The sequence below is a fragment of the Anabrus simplex genome, chromosome 2 (genome assembly GCF_040414725.1).
Source record: "Anabrus simplex isolate iqAnaSimp1 chromosome 2, ASM4041472v1, whole genome shotgun sequence".
Lineage (NCBI taxonomy): Eukaryota > Metazoa > Arthropoda > Insecta > Orthoptera > Tettigoniidae > Anabrus > Anabrus simplex.
Window position 1 is genome coordinate 333,771,447 of NC_090266.1, and position 18,198 is coordinate 333,789,644.

General features: G+C 38.3%; 1 protein-coding gene across 6 annotated transcripts in view; it reads left to right on the forward strand.

Annotated features, from left to right (window-relative positions):
* Positions 1–18,198, forward strand: part of cher (filamin-A) — a 754,003-nt gene that overhangs the window by 669,350 nt on the left and 66,455 nt on the right. For all 6 annotated transcript variants that reach the window (XM_067140703.2, XM_067140704.2, XM_067140705.2 and 3 more), the window contains 4 exons: positions 3,277–3,480; positions 3,566–3,738; positions 12,591–12,699; positions 12,806–12,970. In XM_067140703.2, coding sequence (XP_066996804.1) covers positions 3,277–3,480; positions 3,566–3,738; positions 12,591–12,699; positions 12,806–12,970 — 651 coding nt within the window. The remainder of the gene's footprint in view (positions 1–3,276; positions 3,481–3,565; positions 3,739–12,590; positions 12,700–12,805; positions 12,971–18,198) is intronic.

The following is an 18,198-nucleotide window of genomic DNA, read 5'->3' on the forward strand; positions in this document are numbered from 1 at the left end:
GAATAGAAGCTTTTGAAATGTGGTGTTACAGAAGAATGCTGAAGGTGGGATGGATAGATCGAATCACAAATGAAGAGATACTGAATCGAATTGGCGAGAGGAGATCGATTTGGCTAAATGTGACGAGAAGAAGAGATAGAATGATAGGACACATTTTAAGACTCCCAGGACTTGTTCAGTTGGTTTTTGAAGGAAGTGTAGGTGGTAATAATGGTAGGGGCAGACCAAGGTATGAATATGACAAGCAGATTAGAGCAGATGTAGGATGCAGTAGTTACGAAGAAATGGAAAGGTTAGCACAGGATAGGGTGGCATGGAAAGCTGCATCACACCAGTCTATGGACTGATGATTCAAACAACAACAACATTAAAATTGTGGAGGAATGAGTTGTTCTAAAATATTTAATACAAGTAGCATGTCTAAAATCTTAGAAAGATGTGAAAATCAAACTTAAGAGCCAAATTTGAAGATTTTCTTTGTAATGAGATCTGGTAAAAAAGTTTTTTATCCCTTGAGGATAAGTGTCTATGAAGATTCAAAGATCTTGTCAACTTGATGATTGAACTTGTGACAGGATGAATGTTGCTCTTCATGAAATTTAATGCTTGTCGCCATTTGACCTCAGCGAATGCTGTTGAATAAATACGCTCTGGTTGACGTCAGTGACTGTACGTTGAAATAATGGATTTAATAAGGCATGATTGAAAGGGACGTAAATCGACGACCGTAGTTAGAAGTTGCTAGGTAGTTTATCTTGTTGTATGTCCCTCCAATTGCTGTTTATCAGTTTGGTGTTATCCGAGGTTGTGTGGTGACTGCCTGTTGTTCCGTGTCTACTCCTTGTGTTGTAAGAGTGAGGTGGTGGGAGTTATAAGGCATGTCTCAAAAATTCTGTATTTTATGATACTCTAGTAGAGTAAGTTTGTTTGTGAAAATTGGTTTAATAGTTCTTAAGTCATTATTTACGAACATAACAATTCTTCGAGATTCAGATTTGGCTGATGGTGCTCTGTACGGTAGCGAAACATGTCCCACATATAACTTTTTAATTAATGAAGATATTTTAAATGTGACAACATTATAATGTATAGAACAGGTGGATCATAATAAAACTTTGTTATTGTAAATTAACAGATTTCAGCACGGATTAAAACATGAGATTAGTCACTTGCAAGGTACGCAGTATGTCGCACATGTGGATTTGGTCCTGTTTTGCGGCCCTTCCTGATACCAAATCTACGTGAAGGGATGTAATTACTATTGTGTGTTTATGTTGTGGTTGGTAGTGTGGCGTGTAGTGTGAATGTGATGAGGAGAGTGTTGAGACATGCGCACCCAGTCCCTGAGCCAGAAGAATTAATCAAATTCCATTAAAATTCCCAAACCGGCCAGGAATTGAACCCGGGATCCTCTGAACTGAAGGCTTCAGTGATGACCATTCAGCCAGGGAGTCGGATATTATTATTATTATTATTATTATTATTATTATTATTATTATTATTATTATTATTAATGTTGTAACTACATTATTTTTGTTCTGTAGCTTAATAAGAAAGGAATTTTCTCATGCATAATTTTTCCTTACATAATAATAATAAGGAAAGCTGATGGGAAATGTTGCTCCTCACTTCTTAATACCATTTGTTTCAATGCTAACAACAGGTAATTATTAAATACCGGAGGGAACTTTTAAACAAACGTTGAAGCAAATGTTACTGTACTGTAAAAGCAACTTGTAATCAATTCAGATCTGAGCGAGGCGCGGCATGGCATGGCATGGCATGGTGTCCGCGGTATCGTGGTAACGTCGCACGACTTTCCCTGCATCGTCCAGCTACTGATCCATACAAATTGAAACCTATATAAAAAAGGGATTTAATTTACGCATTTCTTAGTCATACAGCATAACTGTTCATTGAAGAAATATCACAAAGCACCCGAGAACACACCCACCTTGAGCTGGGAGAAAATCACCGTACAAAATTGACTAAGTTTTTTCTTTGGAAACATTAAATTCTGAAATTTATAAACAATATATGAGACATTCCATTGTATACTGTGTTAAAATTTGGATTTGGTCAGATGGAGGGTTTTGGAGAAACAATGTCTTAAATTTGACATATTGCTGAAACACACTTAAAACAGGCATTTTTTGCGTTCCACCTGCAATTAAAAAAATTAAAATATAAATAAAAAATTTGAAACCTGCTTGACCTAATGTGAAATGAAACTAGAAAAATTATGGCGTTAATGGATTTTCTGGAGGCCAATTGGTTATTTCATAAACAATCTCAAAACTTGAGTACACATAATATTTTGGTCAACAGTAGATGACAGCCCTAAATGCAGATCAGTGGTGATTGATTGATTGATAGATTTGATTGATTGATTGATTGAATGAATGAATGAATGAATGAACAGTTGTGAACAAGAAGTATATGTAATCTCTGCCACATATTCTACTTTTATGTACCGTAGTACTGTGGATTTTTTCTGGGAGACATGCATCTCCATGTTTAGTCCCTCAATACATTAGTAGTGAAGGCTTGTGTTGGAGATGAGATTTCCCTGAAATGATAGGGCTTAAGAAATTAAGGGAAGCAGGGAGGACTGCGAGAGACAGATATTTATAAAGGAGGAGGGGAATAATCCTCTTGGGATTTGTCTAGGTGCCAGACCAGTGGAGGAAGGAGGTATACTGGGTGCATACATACTGAAAACTGGAAAGAATGGAGGTACAGCTGTTATGTCTGCCAAGTCAGATGGGAGGGTTGTAATTTTTTTTCTGAAAACTATGAAAAATTGTTGTCAAAGATATTTTTTAAAGAAGGGAAAAACAGAAGGAATTGCAGTGCACTAGACATACTGTTTGGTGTAACTATGAGAAATTTTTATTAAATGAGGTTTTTGAAGGTGTAAGTGATTGCAGAGTTGTTACGACTGTTGTAAATACACAAAGAATGTATATTCATCAATTCTGGTTACAGTTGGCAGTTTGTGCTCCTAATGGATATATTTTGGAATTTGAAAGTAAAACTTAGCACTTTATGTCAATTAACTAAAAATCTTATTCTAGAATTTATGGTAGGACTGTGTAATAGGGACCAAATTTACATAAGTTTCTGTTTACTTTATCAATAGGTGCTAAGGTGGAGAAATACTTGTATTCATTTTACAATGTGGTATTCCTTCTTTCATCTGTATGAATTACTTGAATTTTTCCTTTTCTCTCTGTATTCCATTAATACTGATTTTTTTTCCCCCCTAATATACAGGTATTTCCTTCACACCACGTGAAGTAGGAGAACATGTGGTGTCAGTCAAGCGCATGGGAAAGCACATTGCTAATTCTCCATTCAAAATCAATGTGGGTGAGCGGGAGGTAGGTGATGCCAAGAAAGTGAAAGTGACAGGTGCTGCACTCAAGGAGGGAAAGACTCATGTGGACAATACCTTTACTGTTGATACTCGCAATGCAGGTATGTGAACCTTTACTTTTCAGTTCTCTAGTTTTGGAAAATTTGACACTTTCCTGGTATATTTATACTGTAATTATTCTTCTAGGCTATGGAGGTCTCTCACTTTCCATTGAAGGCCCCAGCAAAGCAGAAATCCAATGTAAAGACAATGAGGATGGCACATTAAACATTTCGTACAAACCCACTGAGCCTGGCTATTACATAGTGAACCTCAAGTTTGCAGATCATCATGTAGATGGTTCACCATTTACTGTAAAGGTAATTGTATACGTTGACAATTGCATAATTTCCATAGGTGTATCTGAATTCTCAATTCTGAAAGGGATATAAGATGAGGGAGTACATGAATGTACCAAAATACAAAAATGCACTTAAAATATTAGACATTTAAATTGTAGTCTCTTAGAAAATGACTATACCTTCATAATTGAAAAGAGTGGAGTAGTGTTTGTCTTGTAAACAATGTCATAATTAGGATATATCATGAGCAGAATTTATTAAGTTCTATGTACAGTGTTAAAAGCAGGTGTTCTTAATTTCACACATTCTTTGCAAATATTATAGACGAAATAATTCTGATTTAACGATATGTCTTACATTTCCAATATATTGTAACATGACGGGGTGATAAGTTGAGACTCAACTGATAGTGTTTTATTCTAAGACTAAGTTTTAATTAGCTACTAATACTTGAACACTAACAGACACACTAGTTCACAGTTTGCATACTCAGTCACTTACTTGCGAACAGTCACACTAGTTATATACTACACAGTTTCCTATGTCGTATGTAGTGTACTGTCTGTCACATTAAGCCACTGTCGCTCATTTGTCAGTCCCACACTCAAACGGTCTCCTTTTGATGTCCCTCACTGGCCTCCGTTGGACCCCTTACTGACACATACAACCAGGGCACTTGCTCCATGGCAGATACTTAATTGGAACACAACACTTCACAACAGTCCACCGTGAGGACAGTCTCTTTGCATTCCAACACTGGTACTGAACATATTCTGTCTGTACTGTGCTCACAGCAGTACACACATAGTACTCCTAGGCAGTACTCTCACAGTACTCGGTACTCCATGGCACTCCACAGCATTCATCAGAACACTCACTCCATTAGATTGTACTACCCTGTTCCACAACAGCGCTGACTGACTGGCTGCCTGTCTGCCTTATATGGGCCAGGCATAGCAGCCGAGAATAACCCATAAGGTGGATTCACCTGGAACATTCTCCATCAGGACACTCTGGGCTAGACACTTGGAGCTTTCCTGGGAGCTGTAGAGAGGGGAGCAGCCTCCTGCTCCTGGCTTTGTCCTTCCAGAGTAGTAGGCTGTGTGCCAATTGCGGGTGGGGGGGGGGGTGGGGGGGCAAGGCCAATAACCTAGCAGTGACGTCACTTGTGGGTGGGGCCAGACTGATTTTTCCTTCTTGCTTTGAAACAGCATGGTGGTCATCCCGTAGCAAAAGGGTAATGCACTTGCATACAGTTTACATGTTTATACCACCAGAATGCAGCTGTTTTCTGCACTTGCAAAATGCCAACCTTTGCTTTAATTTTGTACAAAGTCTGGTAGGTTGCAATATTTTGTTTCTGAGTTTTAAAAGTTTTAGGAAAACAGACGGAGAACGATGACTTATTTCACCCATTCCCAGTTATGGATGACGGATTGTCGTTGAGCAGCAGAAATGCCTTCTGCATGTAATGGACATAAATTTATTGCAAATTACTTTGATCAAACTTGCTGAGTGTTTTGGAAAAAAAAAAAAACTTATACTTGAAATGCTAATAAAATATATTTATATCTTGCCATTAAAAGTTCAGTTTAGTATGGTATGCCTTGAAACAGGAGTTGAAGCACAAGAGCAAATTTCCACAGGCAGTGTACATTGTTATCACGTCTTTCCTAAAACCTTTTCTCTGATTCAATACATATCACCGGCTAGCATATTTTTCTTGTCTGTGGATGGAATATTGGAGACCAAATGTCTCTTAGCCTAAAGGGTGAAGACTAAATTGATTTTTTTTACCTCCTGTGTGGATGGGGTTTGGCACATGGTGCTGTTCTGTCAGGCCATATGCTACTGTAAGATGGAAATCTCTTCTGCACATTTAGTGCTCTCCAAGTGACCAGACTGTCACAATATTGGAGAAGCTGTTAGTTCAAGTGGCAAAAGCAAGGAAGATGAATATGTTCCTGTAGGGTCATTATGGGGTACATTTTCAAAAAAGTCCATTGCAATTTCCGCGCTGCTAACACTCGCTACACGTTGCGAACCACTCGATACATCTTTACTTGTTGAAGCCATAGTTATAGTACTCGGGACATAAGGCTATACACTTTAAAAAAAAAAAAAAAAGCAAATATCATTGACTTATTCTCGTTTTTTAATGGCTCATCACTGCTGCCAACTTGACTAGTTACATATTGAAATCATGAGACAGAAGAATCAATCCAAGAGGTTTCCTTACCCAAGTAAATGATCGATAAAAATAATCATAATTAAGTCGCTTTTCACGCTGAATGAGGAAATAAATATTCTCTTTCATTCTCATTCAATTTAATGTTATATATTTCTGCCTTTATTTTGATATACGCATTACTATAACCATATTCTTCAGTGTTTGCCTCGTGTAAATAATTGAGCTCCCTTCTTGAAATTTGTTTATTACTTGTCATACAGAAGTGAAAACACACTGTAATAATACACACAAGCAAATATATTACATGTACCTATGCCGTAAGTCAGTATAAATCCAAGTCGTACCGTACCAAAGTTGTAACAAGATAAGGTTAGGTTAGGCTAGGTTGATAATGAAATTTCTTTCCATTTCAACTGAATTGATCTTTATAGGGGAGGTAATGTTGCTTTCCATTTTGGAGGAGTTCTTGCATATTTTTCTTGCTTCTTATACATCCTAATTGAATTCTATACATACAAATTGGACTAAATAAGACCGTATTAACAAAATGCTGCATTCATCATTTAACACCAACCACATTATTAAATTCATTATTCGAACATTCCACCTATCCAAGTAGATTTACAGTCCTACAGAAAAAGAAATTATGCTTCACTTATACCTGTAAATGTAACACTAACAATTGTCACAATATGGCAGTGGTTGTCCGTATAATCTCACAGGTCACGAAGAAATCATGACTACACAGTGGGAACGTGCAAAATTAACAGTAACTTTAAGACATCATATCGGCAAGTAGGGTCCCTAAACATTATGGTTAGCGACACTGAATCAAAACCAACAGTTACAAAATAACTACAAATCACTACCTTCAGTATTAACAGGGAAGAAAGAGTAACGTTGTACCCTTAGTGGTGGGGACTATACAAGTGATCTGATCTAAATATTCAGAGCATATTACTAGTGTACTGCTTATAGGTCTGTATCATTATTACAAGATAAACAGATGTGTTGGACTGCAGCTGTCTGCTTTAGTAATTCGTAGTGAGGTGCACATGTACTTGAGCATTAGGAAACGACATCACTGTGAAACTGAACTCTGTGGGTTCCATTCATAACACAAGTGTAAATGTCTGACCGCATAGATTGTACAGTCTGAACACAAATTTTTAACTACTGAGAAAAGCTACAAATCGTTGGATTAGAGATAAAACTCGCTAAGTGTAGGACAAAAGGAATTTTTACATATATATGTCAAAATGGTATTAAATAGTATTTGCCCAGAAGCGAGCAACTGCGACTGCATTTCCTTGTGCCTTCAGCAAATCCTCCTCACTGCAAGAATCAGGGCCACATGAGCATTGACATAGATGCTTGGTAGTCTGCACCTCTCCACCTTCACATAGTGGCGACACGTCCAAATATCCCCATTTCACTAAGTTGTCCTTAGACTTTCCAACACCTGTTCTTAACCTGTTCAGCGATCTCCATGTGATCCAGTCCAAGTTGTGTCTGGTTGGTAAGCATTCAGCTGGTTTTGTCCATGTTTGAAGAGGACTTGTTCTGGCTGCCCACAATTTATCTCTGGCTTTCTTCGGAGATGTATTTAGTGGAGATGTTGACTGTAGGAAGCTTCTCCTAGATTTCAATCTAGGCTTTGGTGGTGTGTGTGTGTGTCGTGGATGTAGCTCATTTTCTCCAACTTTTTCCCTTTCGGCATTTGCGGCTACTTCCCGGCGTATATCAGGAGGAGCAATTCCTGCCATACAATACAGTTTACCAAGCTTGATAGCTGCAGTCGCTTAAGTGCGGCCAGTATCCAGTATTCAGGAGATAGTAGGTTCGAACCCCACTGTCGGCAGCCCTGAAAATGGTTTCCCATTTTCACACCAGGCAAATGCTGGGGCTGTACCTTAATTAAGGCCACGGCCGCTTCCTTCCCACTCCTAGCCCTTTCTTGTCCCATCGTTGCCGTAAGACCTATCTGCGTCGGTGCGACGTAAAACAACTAGCAAAAAAAAAAAAGAAAGAAACCAGTTTGTCAACTGGAGTTGGCTTCAAACATCCAGTAATTAGTCTTGCAGTTTCATTAAGGGCCACATCTACTTGCTTTGCATAGGCGGATTTATACCACACTGGGCAGACATATTCACCCGCGGAGAAGTAAAATGCCATGGCAGAAGTACGGACCACTTGAGGTTCAGCACCTCGGTTACTACCAACAAGTTTCTGAATGATGTTGTTACGGGCTGTCACCTTGTGTTTTGTGTTTAGCCAATGCCATCGGTAGGTGAGGGACCTGTCTATGGTAATTCCAAGGTATTTGGGTGTAAAACAGTGCTCCAGTTCGGTGTCTTCCGAAGTCACTTTCAGTTTTCTTCCTGCCTGTCTGTTTCGAAGATGGAAAGCACTGACCTGAGTCTTTTGTGGGTTTAGTTTCAGGTGGTTCTTTTTGTATTAGTCAGAAAAGGTTTCTAGAGCTCCTGTAAGCATCTGTTCTGCTTCTTCAAAATCACTTATCTGTACCGTTAAAGCAAGGTCGTCGGCATATATGAAACTTTTAGTTGCATGAGGTCTGGGCTGATCATTTGTATAAATGTTAGAGTATTGGTGACAATACACTCCCTTGGGGTAAGCCAATCCTTTGGGTCCTCCAGCGGCTCCGACTTCCTTGGAATTCAACGTAGAATCTTCGGTTGTGCAATAAGGTGGCAATTATTCTAGTGAAACCAAAGTCCAGGGTCAAGATGTGGATCTCGTGAAGCATTATGTGGTGTTGGACTGTATCATAAGCTGATGAGAGATCAATAAATGCCACTCCAGTGATCTGGCCCTTCTCAAACCCATCCTTTGTGTTGTGTTAAGTGAGTTATTTGTGCTGTGAAATTTCTCTGGGGTTTGAAGCCTGCCTGTTCAGGTATAAGTAAATTGTCAATCTTTGGTGATAGGCAGTTCAGTAGCAGCCTTTCAAATATCTTATAAAGATGGCATAATAATGAGATGGGCCGGTAACTCTTGGGGTCAGAAGGTTCTTTCCCAGGTTTCAATATAGCAGTTATCTTAGTTTTCCTCCATATTTTTGGAATCTTGTTCTGCCTTAAGCAGTTATTAAAGAGTTCCACAACCCATTTCAGTGTTGTTGGTCCAAATTTCTTAATTTTCTCTATTCTTATATCATCTACTCCAGCTGCCTTGTTGTTCTTACATTGTTGTATGGCCTTTTGCAACTCATTTTGCGAAACTGGATTTGAGAGCTCAATAGGTTCCAGATGTTCCTGTCTTTGAAACTTCGGTCCTTTACCTCGTTTGTCTGTTTTACCATTTTTCAAAAGCTGTTGAACTATTTGATTTGGAGAAATGTTTGCATGGGTTGTCTTTTGCATTGGATCATTACTTAGTCGACGTAGTAATCTCCATGCCATATGGCTGCTTTTGCTCATGTCTAGTCTTTCTATAGTTTCTGTCCACAGTTTTCGTACCTTCTGCCACAGATTGAATAAGTTTTATAGTAGCATCTGATGTTTGTTCGCTGAAAGGGTTTTCTTCGAAGAGTTTAATGTACTCTTCTAACAAATAGATGTTGTCTTTACTGAGTCCTGGAATGTAGTTGGTACGGCATCCACGTGGGATGGATTTATGAGATGACTCCTGAACGGCTGCTATAAAATCATCATATGCCTCAGGACATGGATGTATTTTCAACACAAGGCTGTCTAGTGCCTCAGAAAACATATCCCAGTTTGCTTTCTTGAAACTGTATCGTCTTCTGAATGGAACCATTTGTGGTCTTACGGCTGTAGTAATCTGACATACAATAGGTGTGTATTGGGTATTTGGAATTGGAGAACCAATACTCTTGTGGCATTGTGAAGCTGTTTCTTCACTGGTGAAAATCAAATCAGGATTGTATCCTTGTTTCCAGCGTCCACTGCTGAAAGATGGTTGCAATTTACTGTCGTGAATTAAGCGTAAGTTATTAGATTCAGCCCACTGCAATACAGCTTCACCATTTTCATCATCCTGGTCATATTCCTAAACATTACTATGACTGTTGAAATCCCCTAAGATGAACTTAGTTTTCTGATTGTGGATATTAGTTGGTTCCTTAAAGATGAATTTTGCATTAGGTGGTTTGTATACCGAGGTGACTACACAGTTGTTCAGTTTAACGCACAGGATTTCAATATTATCCTCCTCAGTATATGTTGTAGAAAGCACCGATAAGCTATGTTTAACAAATACTGCACTACAATATTGCCGATGGGGTCTTTCAATTACAAGGTTCATGCCTTGTACCTTAGGTCTTCTATGATATGTATCTCTATGGGTCTCCTGGATACACAACAAATCATACTGGAATTCTTGACACAGATTATGGAGAAGTTCCTCTTTTGTTCCAGATATTCCTTCTATATTTACTGATATAATGTTCAAAGTTGGTCTTAAAAAAGACCTTTTATACGAGAATTGATAACTTCTACAATTGCTTCTGGATTTGAAAGGATCTGCCGTCAGCACATTTCGTGATATAGTCTGATGTTGCCCAGGGTACGCCCGATTGCTGCTCATCGTATTGTAATTGTATAATAGCAGTCTTCGTGGAGGCTCCTTTTGTGTACCCCAGTGTAGGTTAGCTATGGCTTTTGTGCCGGGAATGTCCGATCTCGTGTTTGGCTCTTCTTGTGCAGGTCTTTCTATTTGACACTCATGGGCAGCCAACATGGCTTGATGCGAGATGACCCTTTGTCAGCACATAGCTTGCTCTTATCGAATAACACCAAGGGGTCTTCTCCATGTGATGGATGAATCACCATCGGCAGTGTTATACGTCCTTGCTTCATATGAACTCTGCGGAGTGGCTTGAAATTGAATCCAGGCTTTTGGCACGCAGTCTAGTATTAGAAATTTTATACCACCATCTCTCCTACCCTGCTGGCCAAAGTTCTGATGGTGACAATTTTTTCCACTAATGAGACTCGAACTGGCTAACCACAGTGTAAGATCCTTAAGGACTTGATGCCTGAATGATTATGGCCACCAGGCAGGTTTTGTATGAATTATAAAAACCAAATCAAACATTTAAGATCGTATATTATGTACGACAGTAAATACAGGCATGTGGCCAAATTGACTGTATTAGTAGCTGCTTATGATTAGAAAAGATTAATCATCCTCGCATTTAAAAGGTGTCTTATTAAAGAGTTAATTTTTTTTGAACAGCTTATGTGATTTATCAGAAGTGAGGGATAGGATTTTTGCATTGGAGTTAGAGACAAAGAGAGAAAAGCATTTACACAAGGCACACCCTGGTTTATTAACCATAGGTAATTGCTGGTAGGCTCTGTAAACTGTCTTAATACCGCACTTACATGAATAATCCCCACATATTTTTTAAAAAATTTTGGGGCACGAAATTGGGGTGCGGCTTTTATTTGCATCAAGGTTGCCAACACACTATAGGCTCACCTAGTTTTCGATGCTGAGTATACAGTTATGCTTTGTGCAACCGTAGATGGAAGAAAACTGTCCCCGTATGTCATATTTAAACAGAAAACAATTCAGACTTTTAATTCTGAACTGACTTTACATTTTTTAAATAGTACCGTATTTTACAGAGTAATTTAAATTCAAAATTTCTCCGCGTCACGATAGAACGTGTCTTCCGGAATGTGCAGGGGTAGCTTTCTGGACTTTCACTCACTTCGGTGTGTCTATAGTGTGTTTCATAGTTGAAAATAGAGTGAAATTGTAATTCTTTTGTATTCACCGTTTTAAGGAACGCCACAATATCACGTCAGCGGAAAAGCAGAATCCGCGAAAACTGGCGAGGGTTGGCATTTCTGAATTACAAGTTGGCTGTTAATTCAAAATCACATAATTGAAAGTCCGATTTCAGTATTACAAAGACTTAGAATTAATGAGGTTTTACTGTATCGCAAAACTAACATCATATTTTGCCGATGTGTCTACTTCAAGTGTTTACATTGCACGAAAAGAATTATTCACCACCGGTCGTGTTACTGTTTAGTAAAAAGAGACCACGTGTGAGAAGTGTTTTAGACGTGGAGTGTGACAAACTTGCAAGTAATTTAGGAGAGGATTCTAGTGATGCAAGAGACAACGAATCTTCCCATCTACAGGGAATCGAGCCTATTGGAAGCTCAGATTAATGAAATACCTGTCACATAAGTCACTTGCTCATTTTCATGGAAAATATATTTCATAGCAGTGATAATGTATTTTTATCATCTCAGGCAAAGCAGCTATATCTGTAAATTTACATGTTCATATTTGCGTGTAAAGACCACGTGGACCTTACGGAGTGATACGAAATGTTTGTTTATGCCTACGTTACTCTTTCGATGGAAGGAATTTTAGTTCATTTAATTTTTTTTTCAAAATGAGCCTTCCTAAAATGAGGGTGCGGACATTATTCGACAGCGGGGATTATTCGGGTAAACATGGTAATAGAAAACCAAGAACCAGAGATTTGTTATAATTCACTACAGGATAGAACTGAGTTGGCTGTTAAAATTTCCACACGTTGTGATAAAACAGCAAGTTATTTTAGAGTGAACTGTGAAAATCTTCTGGTTAATTCTAAGCATGTATCCTTGGATATCTCAAGTTTATTTAATTGCTATGCCAGTTTTCTGAAATTATGCTTGTTGCCTTTTAGGTGAGCGGAGAGGGTTCAAATCGTCAACGTGAAAAAATCCAGCGCCAGAGAGAAGCTGTCCCCATCACAGAAGTTGGAAGCGAATGCAAGCTCACCTTCAAAATGCCAGGTATGTGCCTGTTAAGATTCTCCGTATGTTCCCACCTGTGACCTTCAGTTTGTCTTGTTTCAACATTTATTTATTTATTTATCAACTGTTTTGCATTCTGATTTAGGAATCACATCATTTGATTTGGCTGCCACTGTGACTTCTCCTGGTGGTGTGACGGAAGATGCAGAGATTAATGAGGTTGAGGATGGACTTTATGCTGTTCATTTTGTTCCAAAAGAGTTGGGAGTCCATACTGTTTCTGTTAAGTACAAGGAAATGCACATACCAGGTAGCTACAGAATCTGTTATGTTATTTTCTTTAATTAATTTTATTTGATATGATTTTAGCTGCAGGAACAGAAATATATGATTTAATAGGACCATTCCGTAGCCTAGAATTTTCTATTTTGCACAGTGGAAATTTTGAAGGTAAGATTTCAGCAGCAAAACTGCATTACTCAGCATACGGGAACTTACCTGTTGGTGGGGCTGCTCATCGCACTTGTGTGCATAGTCTTGCCATACCGTGGTTGCAAACTTTTAAAAAATGTTGTTCAACAAGTTTTAAAAGTCTCATTAGTAATTTAATGTTTTATGTACTAAACATAGGAAAAGGGGTAATTATGAAATGATTAATTTTTCTTCTTTTGCATATACAAAAGGCAAAGCAAAAAAAAAATCCTTTGTTCTTAAACTTTTTTGTTTTGAAGTTTATTTTTACTTCACATTCCCCTTGCTAACTGTTGTGATTTGGAGAGGTATGAATAGAAAGATTTACTGTACCTGCTAAGTTCTCCTGTCATCTGCTGTGCTTTTGATTTGATACTTTTATATCATTGTATTTACTGTATGTAAAGACGATTGCCACCCACCATCAGTTCACAAGATGTACTGAATATGTTAGGTGTAGATATCTCGGGCAGGAACACGGCCTTGAACCCGCACCAGCAGGAAGATACCTGGTTTATTACTCGCAATATCCTCATGGCTGTATATTAAATATGAAAGTGAAGAGAAAATAAAACTACCATCTCCCCTGCTATCCACCACATAGTGAGGAACCACTAGCGCATCATCACTTACTCTCTGATTCAAATATACAGATACCGGAGTTTAAACTTCTATAAAAAATGAATGAATGCACCACTTTCAAACTTAATTGCATCAGAACTATTATATCCATTGGAAACTCCAACACTCATATAAGGGCACAGGATAGTCAAGTCATTGTAATTCCCAGAATTTCCCCCTGTGGTGGGAAATCACCCTAGATAAGGAGGTTATCTTCATTTATGCTGCGTACCATTTTTGTAATTGATATTGGTAGAAAAACTACACATATTCTATCTGCATTTAACAGTGGTATACAGCATTTTTTCTGTGTTTATTTCTGCAATATTGTTGTAGTCGTAAATAAGAAAGAATGTGGTTTTATGGCATTGTACGGAATAACCTCTGCTTTAAAACTACATAACATCAAAAGCAAAGATCACTTCCTTATACCATAACTTCCTTTTCAATTTTGAACATTATATTTTACTGGGGGGAATTGTTGTAATCAACTATGATGCTCCAAAGATGATTTTATAAGATTCTGTGGAGAAGAGGCAAAAACATAAGCCAGAATGTATCGAACAATTGTACAAGAATATATGAGATCAGCACTGGGACATGTATTCAGCACTAGTGTTTACAGCAAAGTCCATTGAAGAATGCTTCCACATAGTGTACTAAGTGTTCTACTAATGGTTGGTTTTGTACTAAACACTCTAGACTACAAATTGTTTCGTATACTGAAGGAATAAGACAGAGTATGCTGTCACCCCTTGTTTGTAATGGTTATGGACAAAATTGCATAGGAGACAAAGGAAGGATATGGGAATAAGGACATGAAGTTATTACAATTTGCAGACAATATTGTGGTCTGGGAAGCAAACAGCAAAAAATAAAAGAACAACTTGATGCATTCAACGAGAAAATTGAAATGTATGGTATGAAAATCGATGTAGAGAAAAGCAAGACCATGGTGATATGAAGAGGAGAAAGACAAGGGAAAGGCATTGTGTAAATTGGTTGTCAAAGCCTTGAAATTGTTGACAGGGAGTGAATTAATGCAGAATACAAGGCTGGACTTGGAGATTAGCGAGAAGTTGCAACAGGGCAATGTCCAGAGTGTATGAAACCTTGTTGGGAATAAGGAGGTACCAAGGAAGTGTAAAGAGATAATGTTCAAGATGTATTATGCGTCCCTATTGACTAATGCAGCTGAGACTTGGACAATGACAAGTAGGGAGAAGAGTAGAATTCAAGCCAATGAAATGAAATACCACAGAAGTATGATAGGAAAGACAGATTGAGAAACAAAGATGTGAGAAAGGAGGTTGGAATGGACTGGCTCTCGTGGAAATGACCCTTGTTAATGAACAGGTGAATTGCCTATCACAGGAAATGCTAGAAACTGTGATTTTGATGCAACAATCTCTTGCCGCCACATGTTGTAACTGTTTGTTATTATTAATTACAGTTCAGGAGAGGGTCATAGAGTGGCCATTCATGATCTCTTGTCTCTAAAATTGTTGAACACATTTCTTAGCTTGTAAAACCTCCCTAAATGGAAGTAGTACCCATATGCTGCTTTTGTTTCTGATTCAGTTTTTACAAACAGATCTATTATTATTGTTATTGTTGTTGTTGTTGTTGTTGTTGTTGTTATTTGTTTTGCTGGTCTGCGTATATTTGTCCAGTACGCACTTTGCTAATATGCTTGCATAGTTCTATCATGTTAGGGAAGGGATCAGCAAGGTTTAGGGTAGTTTCTAACAAATGGTTATCATTTAAACTATTTCTAAGATCATAGAAGTAGACCCTTTTATTGGTAAAAGGGAGATTAATTTCTATCTATTAACTAGCTCAGATGTCTCCATAATACTGTGCTGGACTTGGGGATTTCCAAGAGTGAATGGGTGAAAATTTCTGTCGGAAAGTGTAGAGTGAAACCTGTCAGAGACTGAACTTGTTACTTTGTTACACAATCTTGAGACTCAAAAATCCTCAGCTCCATTTCTTCTATTCTGCTAGTGAACATCTTGTAGTATTCTTTCAAAAGATTGTGCACTCCTTGACTATTTTTATCATAAAGCTTGTTGAAAATGTTTGTTTTATAACCTAATTTGGTTTGGAAATATTTATAGTAAACAAAAACAAGATATCCTTTTGCAACTGGTTTTTTAAAGCTTAGAGTAGCTAGGATGGTACTGGTAGTCATATACCACAATCATAGTGAATGAACGAAGAGTGATCTGTTAATGTTGGCCATTCCTGGTGTGGTTATGAATACTTCACTATTTATGAATCATATTAACCTGGTAATACAAACAACAGTGTTTATTATCAATCTTCCCTTAACTATAGCAACAGGGTTGTCTGCAATGTGTCTTGGCATTCGTGGGAGGCATAAACTTCTGCTCAAATTTCAATGCCATTGGAAATTCTCTGCTAGCATACATACACAATAAAAATATACGCCTCAACAAGTTTCTGTCAAATTTATCTTGATTTTGGAGGCAAGAATTGTTTTTCCAGAGAAGTAAACTCTGTAGCTTTCCCTTTAATGGACAATATTGCTTCACCTATGATTTTCTGTATTGTTCGAACACTGACACTCCAAATAGTTGATGTCAGTTCCTGTGATGTGGTATCTCCTTGTGCCTCCTGCAACTCTTCCTTCACTTGCTGCTTCACGTTTCTAAAATATTCATGCATCAGTTAGTTACTTCCTTCTGCTTCCATCAAAATCAAAGTCTAGTCAATCATTTTCAGTTTTTCATCAAGTCTTGTGAAATAATCAGTCTGCAGGGTTAGGAGAGGAGCATGACATAATGTTTCTTTTGGGGATCATTGTAAGTATCTAGGTGTTAATATAAGGAAAGATCTTCATTGGGGCAATCACATAAATGGGATTGTAAATAGAGGGTACAGATCTCTGAACATGGTTATGAGGGTGTTTAGGGGTTGTTGTTTTTTTTTTTTTTTTTTTTTTTGCTCGGGGCTTTGCGTCGCACCGACACAGATAGGTCTTATGGCGATGATGGGATAGGAAAGGCCTAGGAGTTGGAAGGAAGCAGCCGTGGCCTTAATTATGGTACAGCCCCAGCATTTGCCTGGTGCGAAAATGGGAAACCACGGAAAACCATTTTCAGGGCTGCCGATAGTGGGATTCGAACCTACTATCTCCCGGATGCAAGCTCACAGCCGCGCGCCTCAACGCACATGGCCAACTCGCCCGGTTTTAGGGGTTGTAGTAAGGATGTAAAGGAGAGGGCATTTAAGTCTTTGGTAAGACCCCAACTAGAGTATGGTTCCAGTGTATGGGACCCTCACCAGGAATACCTGATTCAAGAACAGGAAAAAATTCAAAGAAAAGCAGCTCGATTTGTTCTGGGTGATTTCCGATAAAAGAGTAGCGTTACAAAATATTGCAAAGTTTGGGTTGGGAAGAATTGGGAGAAAGAAGACGAGCTGCTCGACTAAATGGTATGTAAAATGAAACGCTGGTTAATAGACCAAACGCCTGAAAAGCCTTACATCTGATCTGTTTTTGACATGCTCTATTGGTGAAAAATATCTAATTCTCTCCATGGAAACTTAGAATTTTTCATTAAGTGGTATGTTCCAAGCTGTCAGAGGAGAGATGGCGTGGAATGACATTAGTAGACAGATAAGTTTGAGTGGCGTCTTTAAAAGTAGGAAAGATCACAATATGAAGATAAAGTTGGAATTAAAGAGGACAAATTGAGGCAAATATTCATTTATAGGTAGGGGAGTTAGGGATTGGAATAACTTACCAAGGGAGATGTTCAATAAATTTCCAATTTCTTTGAAATCATTCAAGAAAAGGCTAGGAAAACAACAGATAGGGAATCTGCCACCTTGGCAACTGCCCTAAATGCAGATCAGTATTGATTGATTGATTGATTGATTGATTGATTGATTGATTGATTGATTGATTGATTGATTGATTGATGAGTACCACCTTCCTAGCTGCTCTCTGCTATAATTTATTGTTCATGTGAAAAGGTGAAGCATTGCAGAAGTTTTCCACTAATTAGTATAGAAAATGTAAGTGCTTGATGAATATGTGCAGTTTGAGTTAAAGTACCCCTCCACTAGAATGTTTGTGTGTTATTATCCTTTTTCCTCTATTTGGTGTTCTGGGTACCACTCGTCATCGTCATCATCATCCTCCTCCTCCTTCTCCTCTTTTCCCCTTATCCAGCTCCTGCTGGGTCAGAGCATTTTTGGCACTTCTCCACATTCCTCTCTCCTTCCACCATTCCTCTTCCATCATTTTGTCCCAGTCCAGGTTTCTTCTTCTAGCACTCCTCTTTATTGAATCGATCCACCTTGTTCTAGATTTCTCCCTCGCTCTCTTTCCCTCAAACTTTATCTCTATCATCTGTTTTGGTATTCTTTTCTCCTCCATCGTTTTTACATGTCCAAACCATCGTAGTTTACTCC